The 14583-nt window shown below is 39.7% G+C and overlaps 1 protein-coding gene across 2 annotated transcripts in view; it reads left to right on the top strand.

The window, feature by feature from the left end:
- SASH1 (SAM and SH3 domain containing 1) overlaps positions 1-14583 on the top strand; it is a 122250-nt gene that overhangs the window by 64088 nt on the left and 43579 nt on the right. Inside the window, exons 5-8 of one of the 2 annotated variants that reach the window (XM_031056232.1) lie at positions 7054-7094; positions 8403-8480; positions 9772-9884; positions 11475-11576. In XM_031056232.1, coding sequence (XP_030912092.1) covers positions 7054-7094; positions 8403-8480; positions 9772-9884; positions 11475-11576 — 334 coding nt within the window. Of the gene's footprint in view, positions 1-7053; positions 7095-8393; positions 8481-9771; positions 9885-11474; positions 11577-14583 lie in introns of both variants that reach the window. The other variant, XM_031056231.1, reaches the window with a different exon arrangement.

Raw genomic sequence — 14583 nt, 5'->3', positions numbered from 1 at the left:
CCCTCTTTGGAAATAGATCTGTTTGCTGTCACTGTTTGCTCCATCAGCCTTTGGGCTGTGTTTCAGATGTGGTGTATCTGAGATCTGCTGGGAAAGAAAAGGAAGTGGGTAAGAGACTTGGGAGTATTGCATACGAATAGGATGAGGTATAGACATTCCTATAGACTAATATTTTTCAAAGTCCCTTAATATTTCTCTTTTCTAATATTTCTGCTAGAGAAAGAAAGGATGAAAACAATGCATGAGGTAACAGTTGTGTCATGTATCTGATGTTTCAGTCATTCTCACCACCTTTGTGTGGCAGTGGGTGTTATGAATTGTCACCTTCTATAAGGATCACCTGCACTTTCTTGAACTGTACCACTCAAGTGCACTCCTGACCAGTAAATCGTCACCCTTCATATCAAGTGCTGCAATTCATCCTGCTGTACTCCTCAGGCTGTGGCTCAGTACAGTTCAAACGCTCTTGACCCTGTGATACTCAAGACCTAAATCTGAGACTCTGCCAGAGCAGGGAACTGGCCAGAAACATACATGTCAGGCAGAAGGAGAAAAGCAGGCATGTGTGGGGTGCAGGTGACACAGGGCAGCATCGCTCAGGGGCTTTGCATTCCCCCGGCATGGGGGAGCTGCTGTGCCTCTGGCAGCTGCACCTCAGCTCCCTCCTTCAGCTGCTCCTGAGGGCGATGGCTGTCACTCTGTGTGAGTGCAGGATATACTGAACCACTCGTGCCTGCCATTCATGCAGCTTGGCCAGATCTCTGGTGCCTTGTTGGGAATGTTAGCAGGCAAGCAGTGAGGCCACAGCACAAGTGGCTGCTATCTGCATTGAATCTGTTGTCACTGCAGGAGACATGATTGACTGAATCTGTTTTTAAGAATTTTTTTGCAATGAATGTGCCATAGTGCAGGCGTTCCAGTGTCCTGTGGCATAAACTGGAACTCTATATCAACCTAAGGCTGGGATAGAGCCTGCATTTCAGTGTTCCTATTTTCCACAATGGTTTTCAGTGAAAGCTGCAGAAAGGTTCATCTAAGCCTCAATTCTGCCCCCTTTAGTGGTACATTAATCTACTGGCCTTTGCCAGTAGCTTTTAACACTTGATTCCCTAGTCTTCTTTCCCTGCAGCATCCAAACTGCAGGTCAAGATTTGAATGGAGGAGGTTATTAAATCATCCCTCCAGGTCATGGATGGGGGGGTTTAAATTCTATCAATGTAGATTCTGGCAACTTCTCAGAGTGCCCAGATTAATTCTGGCAGGTATTTGTAAGCTCATCGTCAAAGAAAGAGAAGTGCAGGTCTGAAAGAGGATGTAAGGCTGAGAGAGGGCAGAAACTGAGAAGAGCAAAGCAAAAAACAAACAAATCCCCCAAACTGAGGTAGATAAAGGCTGCACTTAATTGCTAAGAGAATAAATTATTTCTTTTGCATAGTTTTAAAATGGAAAAGAATCTTGGAGAACAAAGAAGTAAGAGGGTTTTTTACTTGAGATGTTTTAACTTAGAATATATTTTTTATACCCTGTCCTTGCAGGATTGAAAAAAATCACTGAATGTGTATGGCCCTGTTTTCACTTGTTTGAGGCCTGATTTAGTCAAAGGCAAATTATTCATGCTGCCTTTAAACAGCCTCCTCAAGAGAAGTAGGGCAGGAAACTCCCACAATAACCCACACAATGGGAGCGAGAGGCCAGCCAAACGCTGCCTGGGACACGTGAGGAGGCAAACCAGTGTGCCTTTGAGCAGCTGGAAGAAGATTTCAAGCCTGGTAATTTTGTACAAGGAAGTATGAAGGACACATTTCACGAGAAAGTCTGACTTGTCACAGCGAGTTGAGATGGCACAGAGTGAGCAATACACGGATAGGAGGGGAAGCATTGCCTGCAGCGTTGGGCCCTGCTCTTTGCTCTCAAAGGGTTTTTAGCTGGCAATTATCCGCCCCCTGGCTGGGAGCAAGTAGTCTGTTATTAAATACATGGTGTACCCCCATCTGCCTGCTGCCCGTCCACGGACTGAGCCCACAGGACCATGCTGGTGATGCTACAGAGTACACATACACACGCACGGCCCACAAACAGCTCAGTGTTTGTTTCCACTGAGAAAGTTTTGACCTGCTTAAAGAGCCATTGCTATGGAAACCTAATGAGAAGATAATTGAATGAAACCTCTTTGCTTTCCATCCCTTTCTCACACTGGTGCCAGCAAGGTCAGAACCTTGCAGGCCTCCTTTCTCTTCAGGTTCATGCAAATTTGATAAAAATACCAAAGGCCCATTTTCTTCCCTGTGCCAGCTCCAGTTAGATAAATTACCTTGTATTCAGTCAGGAGCAGTTACAAGTCTGTCAGTTTTTCATACTAATTATGTAAGTGGGCCATTTCTAATGCACAGGGATAACCAAATGGCTTTGCAGCAGAGCCAGCATGGGCTTTTGCACTGGTTTATTCACCGCTCTGAATATGCATAAATTTCATATACTAAAAATCTCATCTAAACCATTTTCCACGGAGTACTATAAATAATCATTGGTAAGGAATGAGAGGGGCACTGTCAGTTTATCGAAGACGGTAACAGCAGTGGTTTCACCATCATACAGTGCTATGCACCTGTGGATTTTATGGCCCATAAATGAGACACGGACATTTGTTGAAGCACATCTGCATTTAAAATATAAATGCCAATCATTCTCAGTTCCCATATTTGTTCTGTTTTTGGAATGATGAGATTTCAAAAAATCAACAGGCGCATTCATGAAAGCAGCGCATGGTGTCATTTGTTTCTGTTCCCAGTTCTGTGGAGTACCAGCACGTTCCTGGGGCACATATGACTGTGTCTCTTGTAATATCAACCACTCTCTATGAAAGATTAGCCCCAGTGTTTTTCTGTCTGAGATCAGAATCAGTCAAGAGTTAACTGGAAAGCTGTAGCCTACTTAAAACCAGTCTTAATAATCAGACAGGCTTAACTGGCTTGTGACCCAAATGTGTGCATTGAGTCTTGCACACCAAGTTTTGGAGACCACCTACAGATTTCAAAGGTATTGCTTAGGTGTAACAGTGTTATCCCCACTGCAGTTATTTCATGGAAAGATAGATTCAGAGACCATTTTAGATGTCAGGCTTTGACATTGCTCCTAAGAGCCCTCAGGCTGCAAAACAAGAACCAAAAGTGCCCTCCAGAGGCAGTCCTTATGATGATGTCTTGTCTGGTCTCTTTAAGATGTCTGGTCTGGCCTCTTATCTTTCAAGCAGCCTTCTGTAAAAGCAGTTAAATAAGTTTTTTAAGTTGTTCTCCCTTTCTCTGCCTACCGTTGGAAGTTTGTCCAAATAGTTAGGAAATGTTAGCTTCTTTTTTCTAATTTTTTCCAGCATGTGTCTGTTTGTTCCTGTGCCTGATTTATTAGTAGGGAGTAAGTTTATCTTCTTGCAGCTTTCCAACTTGACAGGCAAAACTTTCTAGCTTTCTTTTTTAAAATTAGCTGTCCAGTTCCCTAGCTATTCTAACAGCTTTCTCTATAACACATCTAGTTTGAATTTCTCTTTCTTGAGCATGAATAATGATGGTTGTACAGCCACTCCCATATATATATTTGTTCTTCGTATTCTTCATACTACCATTGGAGTTTTCCATCCTTATGCCTTTTAGGAATAATATGTAGGTTTTCTTAGTCATCCTTTTCCACCTGATATCCGCAGGTACTCTGTCATTTGCAGACCTCTAGCATTTGAAAGACTGACTTTTGTGTCTGTCTTGTCTGTGTACTTGAACACTTTAATGTTGAATGTAAACTCATTTCTGTTAAGCCAGTCTTTCTAACCAACGAGTTCCTGGTCCAGGTTCTTTGCCCCAGCTGTTGCTACTAAATTTTGTGTCACTGATCACTGAGTGGCCTGATGTTGTTTACTAAATTCTGCTCAAACCCATCAACTCTCTAAGGCAATATCTGAGTACTCTCAAAAGTAGTTCAATTTCTGTTTTGGGTTTGGTGAGGTTTTTTTCTCATTTGTTTATTTCAGCACTTTGGCTTGAAGAGGCACAAAGTGTACTGGCCTAGAGATGGCTATGGGTTTGTGAGATTAATGAATTAAAGTTTTGACCCCATCTCCTGCCTGCTTCCAGAGATTGTGGGTTGATAAGAAAATACTCCTTCCCTCTGGCTGTAAATCTTGTTTTGTTCTTCTTCGTGTGAGCATATACCCATACATTTCTTCTGCTTTATGCAGTGACAGAGTACATTTCATGTGAAAGCTTGCTAATGAAGTTGTACATCAGACCACAACAAAAATGAAGGCCTCCATGGTGGAGTAATGGCATTTGGCTCCCTTTCAGACACACAGTGCTGAAACTTCTGCCAAGTGTCCCTGCATCATTAACTTTCAGTACAAGTTATCAGTCTATGAATGGAAGAGCACAAATCACTTTCAGTGCACGTTCACAGAAGCGCTGCAGATTTAACAGAGTAAGGGAGTGTAATTTGTAAATCAAACATACAGTGACACCAAGGTAGTCTGGAATTTTTCACCAGACATCTAGAAAGTAAAATGCTTGATTGATTTCATGAGGATTTTTAAGCATTGGAATTGTCGGGTGGAGCTAAAAAGCAAGTTCCTTATCAGGCACTATGTGGTAAGTTTTGTTGGCATTTCCATCTCTTCAGAGCAGCTGTTAGCATTTTCAAGGTCAGCCCAGGCATGGAAGATTTTCTCTTGAAGGAATGCATGAAATGATAATTGAAATTTGCATCCTCTGATGAAGCTCAGCATAGTTCTTAAATCAGTTATAAATGAGAAGGTGGTCTGCTTGCTGTGGATCCTGCCTTCCTCCTCACCCTGTCTGGTTTGGGCGTGTCAGGTGTTTGCTCCTACTGCCCTTCCCCTTCTTTGGAGGCCAGTTTATGATGAGTTGGTGGCCTCAGGCTAACTCATACTGAACAGATGTCCACATCACAAATGTTGCCGCTACACCTGCTGCTTACTTGCATCGTTTTTGGCAACTGTGCAAGAGAAGAAAAGGATAAAAATGGATTTGGAGGCCACAGAGCACAAGAGATTGCCTCTCCACTTTAAGGGTAATTTCACTAGTGAGGCAGAGTTCTGATCATTAACAGATATCATTTTCTAAGGATAGTGATTTGGTACATTTCATGGATACTAAATTAATTTAAAATAAATAGAATAACCTGCTTGATGGGTGGAGTCCATGCTCGTCTGCAAAACATGTAGCAGATTAATTCTGTCAGTTCCAACAGAGCTTGGATTTCATAAAAAGAGAAAATCTCCATATACAACTCCACGTACTTTTTTTATCTGATATACCTTTATTTAGAAAAATACTTGCTGAGAACATTACTTCGAAGTGTCTGGATTAATTTCTGCTGTTGTTGAAGGGCTTTTTCTGGAAATTTCTATCTGGAAAGTATTGGGTTTGTATTTTTCACCTTTCACTGGGCTTCTTAAAAATTAAGTATCTGCTGGCATATTATTGACTTCTCCCCTTCAAGAGTAAACACCAGGAAGGAAGACACTAAATGTCTTCCTCCTCCTGGTGCACTAAAAATTTGAAGTTTGTTTGCCTTAATTAGTTTGCAGTTTGTGCTGGATTAAATTTCTGAGCAGTCTGAGTTTTAGAGAGGCTGTATTTCAGAGCTTCACTATGCCAGACCCTCCTTGTCTAGATGAATTACTGAATCAGACTGAAACTTCGTACTGTCTCGTTTCCCCTTTAATGATACCTTTGCAAATTGATGTGCATGTGTTTCCTGCTTATAAGATGTTGGCCAGTAATTGCTTGTTTCCTCTAAACGCCGACCTGGCTTGAACTGTAATTTCCTTTCAAGTGGCTTAGTGAATTGATCAGAAACTCTTTATTGCCCTCTGCCGGAGGTCTGAGAGAGCTCAGGGAGCCCGTGCAGACAGTGTGCATGGACAGCAACAAGAGTGTGTCGTGTGTGTGTTATTATATGGCCTCATTCAGGGAACAGTTTGGCTTGAGGTCTCCTTGGTAGGCTGTGGTGTGTGTGTTTCCGCCCCGCATGGCTGCGGCACAGCCACCACACAATGGGACATTGGAGTGTCGCAGGGCCGAGCCCGCAGCAGAGCCGCCGCAGCGATGCTTTGCACATGGAGCCTCCAGCAAAGCCCTTGGTGCTTGCAGAAGTCATTCACTGCCTTGCTGCAGTGTAGTTAAATGGCAATTCCCACAGGAAGGCTTCAAAGAATAATGCAAGGTTTGGTAATTTCTGTTAGCTCCATTTATGCAGACAGAGAAAAAAGGCAGTGAAGCGGGGTGATGTTGTCTCATCAGAGATCCCACAATGAACTGTTGGCACTGAGTTGGAATCCATTCTGGAAAACTGGTTCAGTGAACATAAAGACCAAGAACAAAAGATATATTTGCTATTTTAGTGAGCTGTTTGTAAAGCCCATGTGCTGGACTTGTCTAAGTCTCTCCAGCTAGCTTTTGAGGAAGGGAGCATACACTGGTGAGAAAGCACACAGAAGGGATTTGGGAGAAGCTGTAGTCTCCAGTCAGTTACGGTTGCACTTCATAGGGTCTGGACAAACCTTCTCCACCTTGTCTTTAAATCTCTACTGCTGTCTTCCACATGGTGGCTTCTGGAGATGTAATGAGCACATACTAACACAGATTGTCAGATAAAAACCAAATAGGCTGAAAATTGATGTACAGCTAAACAAGTGCAGCGTCCCAGTTCTACAGTTTCTAAGGCAGCAAAATTACTGTTTTGCAAATGCAAGTGGGGAAACTATGTGAATAATTGTTTTTCTGAGGAATCCTTGGACTCCTTTCTGTTGGTTTCTGTCAGTATATATTTTTCTGTGCTGGTCACAAAAGGCTCATTTCAGAAGGAAACTCAGTTACTGTGGTCAGACCAGTAGGTTCAGTTTTCATTTCCAACTTGCTGCACTGGGGAGAAAAGGGAAGAGAAAGCAGCTCATGATATATTGTTTGGAAACTATAATTTACTGTAACTAGACAACTCCCCTGAAATGTGAAAAGCCTGCATCAATAAGTCCATTTCTCTTTTGTGTCCTAGGCTCTCCATTCATAAATCAAGTTCAGAAGAAGGCTCTGTAGGTCAGTATATTTCATTTTATTTGATACTCCTAAGGAATTCTTAAACAGCTTTTAAGTTTTGCTTGTGCTGGGATGTGAAGAGCTGGCAGAAGTCAGCAACATTTGTGTGTGTGGAGGGCTAGTCTCAGCAGCTTTCAGTTTGATGCTGTGTCTCAACAATCACTAAAACTGCCCAGCCAGCATTGTCATGTGATAAATATGCATCTTTTGACTTGTTATATTGAATTGAAAATGTTTGCATGTTAGATCACAGCTAGCCTGTCCTTTTGTATTCCAAAAATTACCACCACCAGTAAATAATGGAGGTTCTTTGTTATTTTTGTTTGTGTCATGCCAGAGTCTCTTTCTTTGTTTTTGAAATTGATTATTGGAAAAGAAAAATAAATCTGGAAGGTTTTTCTTTTTTGTTTCCTTTCAATGCTATTCTTGGGACATGTCCACACAGTCTAAACTTCAGCAGTATTTCAGAGAGTCAGGAAGCTCAGCTCTAGGTCATCCAGGGCAAGATCTTAAATACTAATAGCTCTTTGTCAGTAGCATTTCTGCCAGATCAGGCGCAGTAGGTTCATTTGTAGGTGGCACAAACTTTATAGCATGTGCCCTGGTTAATTCAACAGAATACAGATATATATGCCCTACTTTGAGCTAGGTCCCATTTGTCTTTCTAGAGCAAATTATTTACTTTAAGGTCATCAATCCATATGGAAATCTGGTGCTTGTGGACATGGAGACCCAGCCCTGTACAGTCCAGCCATACAGAGAGCAAGGGTCAGGTGTAGCTGATGATCTCATGCCAAGTAGCAGAACGTGTGTGTGTGCATGTGCATGTATATATGTTAATTATTTCATTTCTTGATAGATATGCACAGATATACTAGAAAATCACTTACCTGGGTTGTGGCTTAGGCTGCATAATTTTGATTCAGTTAAAGAGAACAAACCAACAGAATACTTCAAAAACACTTCCAGACTTGACATTTACAACTCAAAAGACATCAAAATTGATGTAAAATATTTTCTATTTATAATTCAATATATGTAAATTACTGGCTCATCTCTGCCCTCTACAGCATTGGCAATTATAAAAAGAATGTGCATTGCCCTGAAATAGCTACATCAATATAGTTCTAGTATGGAATAAATCAAGAAAACCAGAAAATTTGAGGGCTTTTTATTCTTGTTTATGATTTTAAAATGGAATGTAGTGTTTGAAAGTGTCTCCAGAATTTACTAACTAATGTTTCTTTCTAAAATTGTTTTTCCCTTTCCCCTCATCCTCCCACTCCACTTTCCTTTTAGGGAAAGCAGACTGGAAAAAGAAAAATAAGTTTTTTTGGCAGAATTTCCGAAAGAACCAGAAAGGACTAATGAGGCAGACTTCAAAAGGTAAAGCTTTTTCATTAGTGCACATCCTATCCATATAAAACATAAGGGGCCAGCATCACAAAGGAATAAAATGCATTTGTGATAGTGTGGCAGCTGGGGTCTGTGGCTCTGGAAGAGTCACATGTTTGGTTCATTTGTGACCATGTTCAGAATGAGAAGTCAAATTCTTGAGACTGCAGACACGAAGCTGGGCTGCCTTTGGTCCTTATTGTGAGTGATGGCACACATGGGGAGTGGTGCAGTTAATATATAAGTAATAGATGTATCTAAACAATATGCTTTTTTTTTTCCCCTAGTCCTGACTTGGTAAGAGAAATACTGTTCTGTTTAAATTAGAAGGATATTTCTCCTTTCTTTGGCATTTTGTTACTTTGACCTGTTGCTTTAGGCTTGAATTCAGCCTGTCATAGTAGAAGACACCACAAGGACCAGTAAAAGTGTCTCTGGTGACCAGTGCAAATGTAGGCTTGATTCCCTTTAAACTGTCAGGTGTCTTTCTCTAGTTCTTCTGCAAAAGATGCAGCTGTGGATTGCATTGAGTGTTTCTCTGTGCACAGAAAATTTCTGTTTCCCCATGTGTATCGGTTAGCTTCTTGTGTTGCAAACAGATGCTTCTCTGTGTTCAGGTAGATTGTGAAAGATGATAAAAGCCCATTTAGTAGGTCCAGAAGGGACACGCTTCCAGTTAAGTGTGGGTCCTTGCTGGTTCTCGAGGCAAGTTCCAGCTGTCTGTGCTGGCATGCCAAGCACATTGCAGAAGGAGAGGTAGCTGAGAGTGCAATACATCTGGCACCTGTGCCAGCTTAGCGGGTGATTAGCTAGTCTGGATAGATCACAAGCAGTGGTCAGCCCACAGCAGAGAGCTGCAAGGGCCCAGCTCAGCATTCCTGAACAGGCAAGTTCTGGCATCTGATTCCAGTATTTGTCAGGGCTGAGTGCTTGACTTTTCCAGCATTAGCACCTCCTCTTTTAATTCTTGTCTTTCAGGGTCAATAGCCACGTGATGACAGTCAGTTTTTATTTCTCCTTTTCATGCTTGCTTGCTTTCGGAATCAAAGTAGGCTTCGTTTTTTAGTTCTAAATTGCTTCCTTTTATTGCTCAGTTACTTCGAAATCAGTCAGTCCTTTGAAATCCTACCATGAGCCTGCTCTAGGGAGGGTGTGTTTCTGACCAGCCAGATCCACGTGGCAACAAGATTTTAGAGCACTGGGTAAAATCCAGTTTCAATGTACCCTGCCCTGTGCATCAATTCTTACATGTGCTTAAAATATTTGTGCTTTTTTTGTGCAGGAGAAGATGTTGGTTATGTGGCCAGTGAGATCACAATGAGTGATGAGGAACGGATCCAGCTGATGATGATGGTGAAAGAGAAGATGATCACCATTGAGGAAGCACTTGCTAGGGTATGATATGTGCATGCTTCAGTCTCCTTGACAAACATGATTTAGAACGTAGGATGCATCAATCTGTAGTTTTATTTCATTCACAAAACTTAGGAGGAGGTGGAGAAGGCCTGCCTGTTTGCCCCATTGCAATAGGTAGCATAAATTAGGTAGGAATTCCTTTGTTTATTGAGGAAAGTGGGATTTAGCTCAACCAGAAATTGATATCCAGTACGTGGTAAATTGAGTCCCAAAAGCATTGCTTCTCTCCATTAACGAGAAAAGGTACTAATCAGAGAAAAGATTAAGAGTAGAATTTTTCATTGCAGCTATCTAAAGTGCGGGAGAAGAATCTCTGACTTGTACTGTATTTTTTTTTTTGAGTATGTTCACATGTTTAAGTACCAACAGAAATGCTTCAGGTTTTGCTGAGCTTGCCTTACTCAATTCAGAACACATATATTTCTTACTATTTTCCTTTAAGCTAAAATTTTTTATGCTTATTTCTTAGCCAAAAAAGTGATGTTTTTGCTTATATAATATTCAAGAAAACATATTCACCCATTTTTGACATATGTCATTATGTCAGATGTAAAACACAGATATGTTTTTATAAGTGGGATGGCTGTCACAAGTGTTTCTTTACAAAATCTAAATGTTAATAAAGGACAAGAAAAAGAACTATAAAGTATTGCATTTGTGCAGCAATAGGGCCAAGGTTTTAATTGCTCAGAAGCCAAAAGAGGGTTGAAGTTTCAACACAACTTATGTGTAAAATACTGTGATGGAACACAGGATGTTCTGTATGGGCTCCATTAGAGAAAACATTATTAGATTGATTGGCAGTCACATAAATATCTTTACTGACATACTACATTGTGAAATAGATTATTGTAGAATATAAATTTATGTTATTGTCTGAATAAAATATTGCTTAGCTGGAAATCATATAATGAAAAAATGCAAGATTTTAAAATTACTGTGTTGGAATATTGGGAATTGTTTTTCTTCTCTGCTGTTAAAGTTTTGTGGGGTGAAAGGGTTGTATCTAATCTGATAGTTCATATATGGACTGGTAGATTTTGCCTCTAGTGGTCTGAGCTACTAGCAACAGCCTTGTTTTTTTAAAATATCAGTTCTTATCCTTACAACACTTAGACTCCTGTAGTAATGGTTTTGTCTGAAGCCTTTTATTGGATGATGGAAGAGGTTATTTTTTTTTCTTACAACGGATGGTTCCTAGTCTTTAATGCAGATCATTTTCTTCATGAAGGAAATTGGCAGGTCATTGTGATTTCGTCTATCCACTGTAAACTCTGCCTCTGAGATGGGGATGTGTAACTTATGTTTTACCAACAATAGGTCATCAAATTTCAGTATTTACAGATCATTTCCTTCTAAGAAAAAAAAAGCAGCAACTAATTTGTCATACTTGCAATTGTTGGACAATTTATTTTGAATAAGTGAGGTGTGCAGTGGAAAAATTCAGATTTTCCCAGATCCACAATGATACAGGGGGAAAAACGAAATTACATTAACTCTTGCTATTTTAATGAAGATTGATCTCTTCTTGTCATTGAAAAATGTTTTTTCTGTCCTTTCAAATTTCAGCTGAAAGAGTATGAAGCCCAGCACAGGCAATCCAGTGCTGTAGATGCTACAGAATGGCCTGATGGCTCTTACTCAACACTTGATGAGTCTTCCAATTGTAATGTAAGTACCTGTCATTGTGATATAGCTCCCCAGTGTCATTTAATATTTAAATTCTTTCATTGCAGTACTGTAATATCCTGATTTACCTGGCAATTTCCTTAATAGCAAATGTATCACTGACCTTGTGATGTTCTGTTCTGTCTGCAGAAAATCTTTAACTTGCATTTTAAATCTTCAAAATCTATTGTCATAGACTTCAACAGTCTTATAGTATAATATCTCTTTTTTCTTTTTAAATCTCACCCCTTTGTCACTGAGCTTTTGAAACACAAGTTGTCCAAAGCAAAAATCCTCCTCGTTTCAAAATCCAGAGAAAATGGCTTTTAGGTTATTTAGAGGGAAGTTGTTGATTCATCAGTAGAATTTCTCAGGCTTTTCTAGCCCTTGTTGATACATTCTAGATGAGGAACTGGCTAAGTCCTAGCTGCCTGCTGCCTTCAAACACTTCTGTCTCTGCATTTGCAAATCTCACAGCCCAGAGTTTGTGGCTTTTGTCAGATCCATAAACAGTAAGGCAGCTTTCCTCCCTTTCCTTTTTTTTTTTTTTTTTTTGCTTCTGAGCTGTTTAACTTCTGTTGTTTTTATGGGCACCAGACAGTCTTTGTGTTATGCCATACTGAATTAATTATTTTTTCCTTCCAGATATCTTCATTTTCACTGAGTAGTTTATTCCACTTCAGTTCTCTAATTGGAAGTTCACAGATAAATCTTAGAGAAGAACACATTTGACTGTCAAATTCAAGCTCTTTGTAACCCATTTAATTGAATCATAGGCTTTTGAGATGATTGGTTGATTTATTTATTTTATTGTCAATGGAATTTCCTGCTAACTGCAGCAGCCAGTTAGCTCCTCCTTCCTAAATGAAAAAAGGAATGCAATGTCATTTTATGAGATGTTTAACATATTTGGTGGCAGAGAAAGATTTTGTTGTTTTTGTGTTCAAAAAAATATGCCCATCTTTAGTTACATAGCAGAGCAGAGGGGAACTGATGTTGCCTTATACTCTGTTCTGATATATCAAAAATGTGTAAAGAATAGAGAAGGAAGGATCCTGACTCTCCTGAAGTGATTGTTTAGCCAGTTGAAAGATGTCTGATCTTTCCTCATTTATAGCTTGAACTTTCCCTTCTTTTAAGGCTTTTGTCCAAGGTACCTATAGCATAAGCCCCTCAAAACTCTCATTTACCATGGTCAAATCTCAGAAGGACAATTAATCTCTCTTAAATCTTTTGATAGTGGTTTACACTTGTGTTGAATTACTGAAAGCTGTGTGTATCTCTTGAGGACTGAACACGATTCAGTATTTCTGCCCTAATGGAATGACTTGGCACCCTTTCTCTAAAGTTGTTTTCCTAAGCCATCTTTGCACTTTGAGCCAACAGCTTGGTTGCCTCTCTCTGATGTTCTGGTAAGATTTGAACCAAATTTCTGCTAACTTCAGTAATTATCTACTGTGATTTCTATTCAATCACTGTAGATAATTCTCAAGACTTTTGCCCTCGCTCCTGATTTTTGTCCCGGTTGACTTTAACAGAAGCTGTGAAACTGCTTGCCTTCAAGGAAAGAGGATCATCTGCAGAAATGAAAGTACACGTTAGAACAAAACCCAGCCTGACTTTTTTTTTTTTTTTTTTTTTAGAAAAAAATGAAACTGAGGTTAACTGGGGTGGAAGACTTTGGGCTGTAATTGACAAAAGGGAAAAACAAACAAAAGTATCAGATATGTCTGGAGATAGGATATGTGTTCACTCATACTTTTTTGCCAAAGGCCCTCTCTACTAATCTGGAATGACCAGCTCTTGAGACATGCAAAGATGATTCTGTTTTCAAGCCCTTTCTTTCCCAAATGGTTTGAGTTTCAGTGCCATTTGTGTGATTTGTATTCTGCATATTTGGAACCTCAACTTAAAATTTCCCCACTCATTTTATATAGGCCATGAAGCACAGATGGTCTTCCATATATTAAAAATATACTTTTAGGTAGCCCACTGCCTTATACTTACACTAGGAAAAAAATTGAAAATACAAGTCCCTGAGCTAAGCATTTCTGGTTTGAATTTGAAGTCCTTGGGCAGTGATTCTTCTGATTTGGTTTGCATTTTAAACTTATTTATTTATTTTTCAGTCTTACAGCCAAGTTGTTACTAGGCAGTTTTTAATGAAACAATGTGATCATTTTGTAAACAAAACAAAAATGAGTTGGAATCTAAGCAATGAGAGAATCTGAAAATGAAGGCAGAATGTCTGGAGTGTTCTAAGGTTTTAAGTCATCCTTTCCTTTCAAGTCAGCTGTGCCCACAGCATACAAATAATATCTGAATTGCATATATCATAAGTTATTGTTTTCCTTTTTAGGAAAAGACCACTTTTTAAAAAAAGCTTTTATAGCTATCGTGTTTATGACTACCATAACTGGTGTTGATTTAAAGATTCTCATTTTAAAGATTGATTTGAGGATTCTATTTTCCAGGTTCTCCTCTTTTAAATTACGCTACCAGGAAATGGAAACTTGTGTTTCATACCCTTAACAAAACTAAACCCTAAAGATGAACCACAAAGGAGTAAGGAGTAGAAAGGTCAGCATCCCAAGGCAGGCAGCCCTGTATCATTGCTGTGCTCTTAATTTTATGTCCTGTTTGTTTGTTCTTAAGAAACAAATAAACAAACAAAAACCTTGCCAAGCCAGTAGGTGACCTGGTTCTTTGCCACTGTGGAGTAATTAGTAGCTTTCAGTCTCACTACTGTGGTCCCCCTGTTTCACAACAAAATATGTGTGTTCCTTATTTCCTAATGTGGGTATGCAGTTGAAACTGTTTTTCTTTTCAGTCAGATATATCAAAACTATAAAAAGCCTCATGATTTTCTTACAAATTTATTTCTGAATATTTATGTTTCATCTCTGTTGCAATGAAGGCAGTTCACATTAACAGTAGACAAGCTTTCATTGCCTTGTGCCAAGCATTGGGATGTAAAGCAGGTGCAGATTACAAATGGATCTCTTTCTGG

This window comes from Geospiza fortis, unplaced genomic scaffold, assembly GCF_000277835.1.
Source record: "Geospiza fortis unplaced genomic scaffold, GeoFor_1.0 scaffold162, whole genome shotgun sequence".
Classification (NCBI taxonomy): domain Eukaryota; kingdom Metazoa; phylum Chordata; class Aves; order Passeriformes; family Thraupidae; genus Geospiza; species Geospiza fortis.
This window is presented reverse-complemented; position numbering and strand designations above follow the sequence as displayed.